Below are 11,566 nucleotides of genomic sequence, written 5' to 3'. Positions count from 1 at the left end.
CGCGGACAATAGGAGCGGCGCGCCACGGGGAGGGGGGGGGGGGCGGCGGCTCATAGCAATAGTCCACCATCTGCCGCGCTGCTATCCACCAAACAATGGAGCTGAATCAATCACCGCGAACCTGTTATCGCGACCCTCTAATTACGCATGCAGCAGTCCTATTCTAGATTATTTTATGCACCTTAAATGCCACCAAAATGGATACAATTTGGCCAAACTGCGTAATATTCGGATTTGTGTGTAGGCAATTAGGCTTTACCCTGCAAATAGAACTTGGCCTCAATGGTTAACGTGCCAGCTGCTCAACTTTTATAATTAATTGTATGGTAACGCATGGCTATAATCTCCATTGATCCATGTGGCAAAAGTAAATAAATAAAAGTTCGGACAGCTGATAGCGATCACGTGGTCAGTATATTGCGCTGCACGCACGGACTCCTGGCACGCGTTGTTAATTTACATTTGTATTGAGAGGGTGATAATAGGAGTTTCTGCGAGCACAATAGGGGACGTTTTTGGTCAGGCTCTACAGATGGCCATCCTCCACCTGCCCTCTCCTAACGGGGAGATGGTTGCCCTTCTGCGCACTTTACTTTCACTATATTATTGTTTGTGTTTGGACATAATTTCACCTAAAACTGAAACATACAGAATCTTAATCAGAGACAATTTGGGCACTTTTAAGCACTTTACAAAGTTTGATTATCCAATTGTTAATCTTTGGATTTTTTCGTTTCAGTAGGTTTATAGACTGATTTAATAAATTACCAAATGCATCTCCGAAAGCATATTTTGAGGCTATTGGCATTAATTAGTGTGTCATGTGAAACAATCAAAACTCAAGGAAATTTGTAATGCAAAATATGACAGCCAAAATCTCAATATATTGAGTTTGAACTTGGAGAGAATATTATCTAAATCCATCTGAAATAAATACAAACATTTTTGTTTTCGGTCGGAGCATGCCCCGCACAGAAAAAGACTTGCCATGATGCCTCCTATCAATCTGCCACGAGCCGTGGGACAATACAATTAGCATACTATTGCGCTATTCAGGTCAACCAATCAGGGCGCTGCGTATTCACAGGCACCACTAGCCCAAAAGTATAAAACCGCACAGTCTCTTCAGAATCAGTCATCTTTTCGGATTTACTCTCCGGCTACACTAACTCCCTCTCAGGAAGTTTTGGAATATTTTGCATCATCATGACTCTTGAGGAAGTTCTGATCCAGAAGCCCGCTGAGCGTGCCCAGTGCACCGGGAAAGCGCTGGAGGAAGTTCTGCTCTCCGCTAAAGACAACAACTGCCTGACTGTCGGTGTCTATGAGTCTGCTAAAGTTATGAATGTGTAAGTATGAGTTTCTTGAAATGCATATGTAAACTTAATTTCTATCTATGTTTGCTTATTTCGAAGTAATTTTGCATATACTTATGGTTCTTCTATTTTCTCTTTGCAGTGACCCAGACAATGTGTGTTTCTGTGTCCTGGCCACCGATGAGGAGTGGGAGTGTGACATTGCTCTCCAGATCCACTTCACCCTCATTCAGTCTTACTGTTTTGACAACGACATCAGCATCGTCAGGGTGAACAACATGCAGCGACTGGCCGAAATTGTTCGTGACAAGACTGGCCAGCTTGAAGATGCCCACTGCTGTCTTATCATGGTATGTACTATTTCAACCGAAACTGACTTTATTAAAACATGCAATAATATATCATGTTTTTAACTGTTCATTGTGCCCATGTGACTAATGTTTCTTTCCCCTCTTGTTTGTCAACAGAACTCAGCTGATGGTTCTTGGGAGGACCCCGCTCTGGAGAAGCTGCACCTGTTCTGTGAGGAGAGCCGCGGTCTGAACGACTGGGTTCCAGAGATCACCATCCCTAAGCGCTGATCTTCTCTAGTGAGATGCTGTAAACCTTCATCCTACAAGGAAATACTCATCCTTTTACAGGATGACACTGTTTCTCATCCCTGGATACTCCTGAGGAGGATTCCGATCCAGGCAGCGCGTGGCCGGCCCGAATGGGCCCCCGTGATTTCGTCGTCTCTTGTCCCGTCCATGCCAAGTTGACTTCCATTCTTTATGTGAATGAGGTCAGGTATGCCACAAGAGCGACAAAACGGCCCTCATTCTTTGTGCGGATGAGGTTTGGAGAGAAAGGAGGAGCGAGTTCTGCATCCTGTGTTCCACAGAGCGAACGTCGCATGTTGAAGCACGCGCAGTAGGAGAAGAAGCGGTGCCAAGAAGAAGCATTCTTAAAAACGGACTTTTTAAAATGTCTTCTTGCTGAGCAGCATAACACCGTTGCATTCAGCGAAATGTTTCCCACTTTCCAGAATTGTCTTAATTCTCTAAAGGTTTCACTTTAGAAATGTAATAATGACAAATTAATATAAAAAAGATAAGAACTATTACACTTATAATGCTCTAAAGGTTTCACTTTAGAATGTTTTGCCTAACTTTTTCAAAAATATATCTTATTTTTTACTTATGTTATCTATTTTTATGTTTATGCTTGATAACATTTCATTGTTAAACATGAAAAGGGGAAAAATGAATTATAATTATTTCAATGTTTTAAGAAATGTTTACAAAAAACGAATACCCTAATAAATTGAATGAATATTATATTTGTTGTCATGTGTTTTCACTCTCGTTATTAAGTTTGGAGGGTAGCCTATGCCTACTTATTTAAAATGGGGAGGTTATTGGGTTGACAAAAAAAATGTGCTCAGCAGGCGCTTAAGGGTGTCAACTGCTCGCTGTTGTCCCACCAGTAAAAGTCTGTTCTGTCCCTTTCTCCCTTCTTGGCTGATCTGCATGTGTATGGGGACGCACAATAGCAGAATGAGCTCTGTTGTCACATCCAGCAGTTTGCACAGAGGGATTATTGTCTGACCGGCAGATGTCTGTGTAGCCACGCCGTACCATCTGCCGCTTTCTGCAGGTGAGGCCGGACAGGGGAGGAGTCGAGGGTAGTTTGGGTGCCTAAGGGTCCGGAGTAGACTGGTTTGGGGAGAAGGGTGCAACTGCAGCCCACAATTCGGGGGCATTCCTGCATGTGGGCATTCCTGCCTCTGCAGCAACCCCTCTTTATACTTATATTGGTCCCTTTTTTTGGGCAGGAGGCGGGGGGCAACACTATGTGCTAACTAGCAAGATAGCACACGGTGTCACTAATTAGCTAGCCGGCACAGTTTCCTCAGGTACACAGCAGGCGGGAGGTGGGGGTGACACTGTGTGCTAGTGACACTGTGTGCTAACTAGCAAGCTAGCACACAGTGTCACTAACTAGCAAGCTAGCACACAGTGTCACTAACTAGCAAGCTAGCTAGCTGGTTAGGACCCAGTGTGGCTCCATCCTCCCGCCTGCTGTATTAGTGGGAGGTGGGGTGACCGGTAAACAGTGTACTTTGCCCCGCCTTTCGGGCACCGCTTTCCCACAGTTCTGTTAACAATGGTGAGGGCAGGTGTTCGGCAGGCGGGAGCGAAGGACAGTGTCTACAGGCAAAAAAACTCAGATAATACTTTGATTTTCCTTTTGACCCACATTCAAATGTGTGTGTCTGTGTGGGGGGCTGCAGTTGCACACTATTGGGTTTGGGGGTTTAAATAGGGGGCTGACTATCATCTGGTGCTCTGCCAGCTGCTGTAGGCTATTGTTTACATGGTGTCTAGCAGGACACTGGTGAAACTTTTGTAAACACTTAATACAAAGAATAGCAGCCCTACATTTGCTTTCATGAGGTTTATATTTGACCTCCACCTGCTTCAAATTAAAAAAACTTGCATGAATGTCAATTAAGTCTTTATTGCGCTTTATTTAGAGCATCAATAAGTCACAATGGTTCCAATTGGTGGTCGAATATAATACAGAGACAATCACCTGCACAAAATAAGTCTTCTCTAAGGGCAAGAAAAATCACAAGACAAACAAGCATACTGATTTCAGAGACTATCGATGTTTCATCAAACAACCAAGGAGTTGTCTAAAAGCAATGCTCTTTCAGCACATTCTTCATATTTCATGCGGTCTATTGTGCTATGAATAAAAGTATATAAGTATCACTTATATACTAAAAAGGGTGCTTTTTAAATTCATTTTGATGGGACTCATTATTTCATCAGGCACTTTTACACCTCTATTTCAGCTTCATAAAAGATTACCAATAACAATCTTACTTTGTTAGAGACATCAATCCTTCATGACCAGCAGTCCAGTATTTCAGTATCTGTACGTTACCACAACTGTTCATCTACAGAGGTTCCTGTGTTACATTCACACAAAACACATTTTCACTTTCATCCCAAAGTGCAATTAAACATTTGTAGCTGTATGACCCAGAGAGAATTTTCAATGGATTAAAGCAGGCTTACAAGGACCCATGTCCAGGCTGGTCACTTACTGAAGGACACATAACCTGGAGGAGTGCATCAGACTTCTGTAAGCTCGGAGGCCCTCTCTCTTAGGGTCCCGGACCAACCCTCCGACCACAGGCACAGTCTCAGCGCCACGCCTTTTCTGGGCGCGGTGTAAGAGGATGCGGTAAAGTCCGGTGATGGGGCTGCGGCTGTCCTTGCCCTCGTTGTTGCGTATGTGTTCCATGTTGACACCCAGCTCCTCCAGGGAGGCCTTGATCTCCTCCTCCTCATCATCCAGCTCCCCAGGCTCTGCATCCGCCAGGCGCAGAGGGTTGAGGGGGACTGGTGGCACCACAGTCCACGGGTACTCCACAGGAAGCAGCCAGTCACAGCCCAGCATCTGGTCCACCGCGTAGCGTTCTGCTGGCACAGGCTTCAGGATGCCCCGAATCAGTCGCTGGCATGGGCCTGGCACCCAGGGCGGGATGGTGTAGACCCCCTCTATAACAGCGAGCCTCAGCTTGCCCATTGTGTCGGCTCGGAAGGGCATGGTGCCAGTCACCATGAAGAAGAGCAGGACGCCCATGGCCCATACGTCCACTGGCGGCCCCACATAGCACTCGTCTCTGAAGAGTTCAGGCGCGGCGTAGGGGGGAGAGCCACAAAAGGTGTCCAGGGTGTCACTGCAGTTGGTGACCCTGGTGCTGAAGCCAAAGTCAGCCACCTTCACACAGCCATTACAGGTGTACAGTACATTCTCAGCCTTCAGGTCCCGGTGGATTATGTTTTTGTCGTGCTGCAAACAAAAACAATAGAAATAATTTGATGATTGAAATTGACTAAAATTATATCTTTATATCAAGAATCTCTGTACTGGACTGTAATAAGACCTGGGATCACATTGCTGATTCTACAGTATATGTGTATTCAATTGAGTGTTACGGACCATGTGTTTGATGGCGGATAGGATTTGTGCGAAGGTGATCTTGGCCTCAGCTTCTGACAGCTTGCCATCGGAGCAGATGTGTGTGTGGAGGTCCCCTCCTCCGGCATACTCCAGCACCAGGTAGAGTCGGCTGTGTGACTCCACCACCTCATACAGACGCACCACATTGGCATGCTGCAGGGCCTCCATGCTGGAGATCTCCCTGGAGAGCAGCCTCTGGGCCTGAACATCCAGCCGCATCTTATCCAGCACCTTGATGGCCACCTTATCTGGGGGAGAGAAGGTGAGAGGTGTTGGATCACTTGAGACAGGTGTTTTTCTCAGTTCATTTTCAACATGCTTTACTGTGGTGGTTTCACAGTCACACTAATGAATTGCTATGCTGTTAGCATCATTGCATGGATGATGATACCAGCTGCACTGATTAATTATTGATGACATTTTGCACGGTCAGCAATGTGGCCCTTGCCTTTGGTGAGGGAGTGGAAGGCCATTTTGACGTGGGAGAAGGTTCCAGAGCCGATCTCACCACGGACCTTGTAGAAGCCAATCCTACGGCCCACGATCAGCTCCTTGATGGTCTGCTCATCCTGACACATTTTGGTGGTGAGTTTTTCCAGAGGGCTGAGGCATGGTGGCGGGGTATCCTCCTCCTCATCCTTCCGACCTATCGAGCTGACTGACAGGCTATAGCGGCTGTGGAGAGTACTCCTCCTGGTGGACACCTGGTACTGGCCCCCTGGCATCCTTACTACTGCTCAGGTCATGACAGGTTATGGACTGTGGACAGGAAATAAATGATATACAGTCATCTTGAGAACCCAATAGTCAATAGTATGATGGATGTCCTAGACAGTAACTATGAATTGAATTATATAGAGGAGAGAGTGGGGTAAGTTGAGCATTTATTTTTCAACATTCAGCATCATTCAGCCAAGGGAAATATAGTATTCTTTCTAACAAAGGTACAGCCTCTACATATATCTCAGGATGTTGTGTATTCATGGAAATAATCAGAATTCATGAAACATTACAGTTTTGGAAGCATAGCTTGTACAAAAAAAGTGGTAGCTTGGCACAAATTACCCTATGTTAAGCCACCTACAAATATATGTACTGAATTAATTCTTACTACCTTTTTAAAAACATGTCTATCTTAATTTCCCAAACACCATTTAACACAATCGTTGTTTTGTATTTGAATAATTTTAAGCATCTTTTAACACAGGCTTAACACCTAACAAACCCTTTAAACACACGTCAGGCCTACAGTTGCAAAGGGAGGGTATTTTACTGAAACTTTCCGAAGTTTAGCAGTAAAATACCAGAATATTGGTGTCATTCAAGGATTTTATGTAATCTATCAAAAGACTTCTAGTGGCCCTTTTGGGTACTTCAGATTATCACAGACGTCTGTAATTATCTCTGGCCCTCTTTCTGGGATTATGACATGTAAAACACACTGAACAAAAATATAAACGCAACCATTTCAAAGTTTTTACTGAGATACAGTTCATATAAGGAAGACAGTCAATTGAAATAAATAAATTAGGCTCTAATCTATGGATTTCACGACTGGGAATACAGATATGCATCTGTTGGTCACAGATACCTTTAAAAAAAGGTAGGGGTGGTGGATCTGAAAACCAGTCAGTATCTGGTGTGACCACCATTTGCCTCATGCAGCATGACACATCTCCTTCGCATATAATTGATCAGGCTGTTGATTGTGACCTGTGGAATGTTGTCCCACTTCTCTTCAATGCCTGTGCAAAGTTGCAGGATATTGGCGGGAACTGGAACACGCTATCGTACACGTCGATCCAGAGCATCCTAAACATGCTCAATGGGTGACGTCTGGTGAGTATTCAGGCCATGGAAGAACTGAGACATTTTCAGCCTTCAGGAATTGTGTACAGATCCTTACGACATGGGGCCGTGTATTATCATGCTGAAACATGAGTAGATTGCAACTGATGAATGGCATGACAATGGGCCTCCGGATCTCATCACAATATCTCTCTGCATGGAAATTGCCATTGATAAAATGCAATTGTGTTCATTGTCCGTAGCTTATGACTGCCCATACCATAACCCCACCGCCACCATGCACTCTGTTCACAACATTGACATCAGAAAACTGCTTGCCCACACAACGCCATACATGCTATCTGCCATCTGCCCGGTACAGTTGAAACCGGTATTCCTCTGTGAAGAGCACATTTCTCCAGTGTGCCAGTGGCCATCGAAAGGGAGCATTTGCCCAATGAAGTCGGTTACGACGTCGCACTGCAGTCAGTCAAGACCCTGGTGAGGACGACGAGCCGCAGATGAGCTTCCCTGAGATGGTTTCTGACAGTTTGTGCAGAAATTCTTCGGTTGTTCAAACCTACAGTTTATCAGCTGTCCGGGTGGCTGGTCTCAGATGATCCCGCAGGTGAAGAAGCCGGATGTGGAGGTCCTGGGCTGGCGTGGTTACATGTGGTCTGCGTTTGTGAGGCCGTTTGGACGTACTGCGAAATTCTCTAAAACAACATTGGAAGCGGCTTATGGTAAAGAAATGAACATTTGATTCTCTTGCAACAGCTTTGGTAGACATTCCTGCAGACAGCATGACAATTGCACCCTCCCTCAAAACTTGAGACATCTTTGACATTGTGGTGTGTGACAAAACTGCACATTCTATTGTCCCCATCACAAGTTGCACCTGTGTAATCAGCTTCTTGATATGCCACACCGGTCAGGTGGATGGATTATCTTGGCAAAGGATAAATGCTCACTAACAAGGGATGTAAACAAATTTGTGCACCACATATGAGAGAAATTCGATTTTTGTACATTTGGAACATTTCTGGGATCTTTTATTTCAGCTCGTGAAACATGGGACCAAGACATTAGATGTTGTGTTTAAACATATAGTGTATATGAAATAATTAAATGCAATTATTTCAAAATAAAAAATAGAATGACAAAGCTGTAAAACATGATCCTAAATATAAACCATCAACTTAGTGAATAACATTGGTGTCTAATATGAGTTTCAGAATTTAATATCCTTTCCCCAAAAAATTACACACTTAGTAAAATAAATCTATGTCAATATGTATTTGTTGTCAATGTTTTGTGTCAAACTGGTGGCACTTGTGGACAAAGTCAATAGTTGGAAGAGTTGCAGAGGTCATTGCAAATAATGACATTGTTGATTAGATGCTTTTTTCATTAAGTAGGCTATTTGCTCGTGTACCATATGGTATATCTACTAAAAACTCAAGGACACAGATATAACAATTTTCTAATATATATGAATACTTTTTTTTAAAGTACACTACCGGTCAAATGTTTTAGAACACCCACTCATTCAAGGGTTTTTATTTATTTTTACTATTTTCAACATTATAGAATAATAGTGAAAACATCAGAACTATGAAATAACACATATGGGATCACATAGTAACCAAAAAAGTGTTAAACAAATGAATATATATTTTCCATTTGAGATTCTTCAAATAGCCACCCTTTGCCTTGATGATGGCTTTGCACACTCTTGGCATTCTCGTAGCCAGATTAATGAGGTAGTCACCTGGAATGCATTTCAATTAACAGCTTCTTAAAAGTTAGTTTGTGGAATTTCTTAATGCGTTTTAGGCAGTCAGTTGTGTTGTGACAAGGTAGGGGTGGTATGCAGAAGATAGCCTACTTGGTAAAAGACCAAGTCCATATTATGGCAAGAACAGCTCAAATAAGCAAAGAGAAACGACAGTCCATCATTACATTAAGACATGATGGTCAGTCAATCTGGAAAATTTGAAGAACTTTGAAAGTTTCTTCAAGTGCAGTCGCAAAAACCATCAAGCGCTATGATGAAAATGTCTTTCATGAGGACCACCACAGGAAAGGAAGACCCAGAGTTACCTCTGCTGCAGAGGATAAGTTCATTAGAGTTACCAGCCTCAGAAATTGCAGCCCAAATAAATGCTTTGCCGAGTTCAAGTAACAGACACATCTCAACATCAACTGTTCAGAGGAGACTGTGTGAATCAGGCCTTCATGGTAGAATTGCTGCAAAGAAACCACCACAGAGTAGGTGAACGGATGATCTCCACATGTGTGGATCCCACTGTAAAGCATGGAGGTGGAGGTGTTATGGTGTGGGGGTGCTTTGCTGGTGACACTTTATGTGACTTATTTAAAATTCAAGGCACACTTAACCAGCATGGCTATCACAGCATTCTGCAGCGATACACCATCCCATCTGGTTTGGGCTCAGTGGGGCTATCATTTGTTTTTCAACAGGACAATGACCCAACACACCTCCGGGCTGTGTAAGGGCTATTTTACCAAGAAGGAGAGTGATGGAGTGCTGCATCAGATGACGTGGCCTCCACAAACACCCAACCTCAACCAAATTGAGATGGTTTGGGATGAGTTGGACCGCAGAGTGAAGGAAAAGCAGCCAACAAGTGCTCAGCATATGTGGGAACTCCTTCAAGACTGTTGGAATAGCATTCCAGGTGAAGCTGGTTGAGAGAATGCCAAGAGTGAGAAAAACTGTCATTTAGGCAAAGGGTGGCTATTTGAAGAATCTCAAATATATTTCGATTTGTTTAACACTTTTTTGGTTACTACATGATTCCATATTTGTTATTCCATAGTTTTGATGTCTTCACTATTATTCTACAATGTAGAAAATAGTACAAATAAATACAAACCCTTGAATGAGTGGGGGTTCTAAAACCTTTGACCGGTAGTGTATAAATGACCAAAGTTACAATAGATTGCCATAGATTTTCTGTTAACTACCAAGATTCCGGTAACATTGGTGAATTACTGGTAACTTTGCAACACTAGCCAGGCCCTGTTGTTACATCATGTCCCAGTGATAATGCCTTGCATTTCACCTGGGAATAAAATTCACCTCTTCAATTTGCTCTACTTGCCATTGGCTCAACCATGGCTCCTAAATATTTGGTCAAATTATAGATTTTGTGTATGGTTTCTAAAAACAACGGTGGCTAAACTTACTCCTTTGGCTCACCTTAACCCACTCTCCTACACTATTATATAATATTATAATAGTTTTACAGTGCATCAACATTTGATGTTTTAGAAAGAAAGTTAAAGTCAGTGTTTTACAATGATTTCTACGATAATACCAGCTTGAGACAAGAGAACATCTTTTTGCATATCTCACCTTCAAGTTTGAAAGCTGTCGCTCTGCTTTTATCCCATATCAGACATTTTCATGACTCTCAGCACCTTTGGATACCCACACAGCAGCTTCAGAAGTCATGGTAAAATCCATCAAATCCTTTCTATGGAGCAAGCGGGAGATCTCCAATCCTCCTCAATGTCTGTTAAATTCCATTTAGCTTTTAGGCTCAGATTTCCACTGACGGTCTCAGAATAAGTCTATAGCTGTTCTCCCAGGTTTCCCCAGCTCTAATCTGTACGTCTGGTAATGGTCCTGGAGAGCATCAGCCTATTCAAGCTGCAGAGTCAACGTAAAATTAACTCTCCTCACCCCTGTCTCTGACGGTGTCTCCTTCTATCCCCTCCCCCCGCAGATAAGGGATCAAGGTGGTGTCATGCACTCTAATCCCCAAGCTCTATTTAGATATATCCCAATCTCCTCAAGTTGCTAATGTGAAAGGCAACAGAGCATGCAGAATAAGGGTAGATGGGATCATAACATGTACAGTATTCCCGGCCAATGCAGCTGTTTTGGGGCGGCAGGTATCCTAGTGGTTAGAGCATTGGGCCAGTAACCGAATGGTTGCTGGATCAAATCCCTGAGCTGACAAGGTAAAAATTGGTCGTTCTGCCCCTGAACAACGCAGTTAACCCACTGCTCCCGGTAGGCCGTCATTGTAAATAAGAATATGTTCTTAACTGACTTTCCTAGTTAAATAAAGGTTACATTTAAAAATATATATATACAGTGCTGTGAAAAAGTATTTGCCCACTTTCTGATTTTCTCTATTTTTGATACTGAATGTTATCAGATCTTCAACCAAACCCTAATATTAGATAAAGGGAACCTGAGTTTACAATTAACAAAAAAAATGGATATTTATTTTATTTATTTAATTAACAAAGTTATGCAGCACCCAATTCGCCTGTGTGAAAAAATAATTGCCCCCTTACACTCAATAACTGGTTTGCCACCTTTAGCAGCAATGACTGCAACCAAATGCTTCCTGTAGTTGTTGATCAGTCTCTCACATCGCTGTGGAGGAATTATGGCCCACTCT

General features: G+C 43.1%; 2 protein-coding genes across 2 annotated transcripts; one reads left to right on the top strand and one right to left on the bottom strand.

The window, feature by feature from the left end:
• Positions 1 to 1,163: 1,163 nt before the first annotated feature.
• Positions 1,164 to 2,461, top strand: LOC115202749 (growth arrest and DNA damage-inducible protein GADD45 gamma-like). Its single transcript, XM_029766797.1, has 3 exons — positions 1,164 to 1,349; positions 1,459 to 1,666; positions 1,784 to 2,461. Exons 1-3 carry the CDS (start codon positions 1,207 to 1,209, stop codon positions 1,895 to 1,897), a joined length of 465 nt encoding a protein of 154 aa, XP_029622657.1. The 5' UTR covers positions 1,164 to 1,206; the 3' UTR covers positions 1,898 to 2,461.
• A 1,291-nt stretch (positions 2,462 to 3,752) lies between these two features.
• On the bottom strand, positions 3,753 to 10,924 carry nim1kb (NIM1 serine/threonine protein kinase). The gene is made up of 4 exons (XM_029766796.1): positions 10,507 to 10,924; positions 5,785 to 6,095; positions 5,316 to 5,584; positions 3,753 to 5,165 (listed from the first exon to the last, which is right to left on the bottom strand). Exons 2-4 carry the CDS (start codon positions 6,059 to 6,061, stop codon positions 4,410 to 4,412), a joined length of 1,302 nt encoding a protein of 433 aa, XP_029622656.1. The 5' UTR covers positions 6,062 to 6,095; positions 10,507 to 10,924; the 3' UTR covers positions 3,753 to 4,409.
• Positions 10,925 to 11,566: the final 642 nt, after the last annotated feature.

This window comes from Salmo trutta, chromosome 12, assembly GCF_901001165.1.
Source record: "Salmo trutta chromosome 12, fSalTru1.1, whole genome shotgun sequence".
NCBI lineage: Eukaryota > Metazoa > Chordata > Actinopteri > Salmoniformes > Salmonidae > Salmo > Salmo trutta.
The sequence above is the reverse complement of the archived record's forward strand: the minus strand, read 5'-3'. Positions and strand labels throughout refer to the sequence as shown.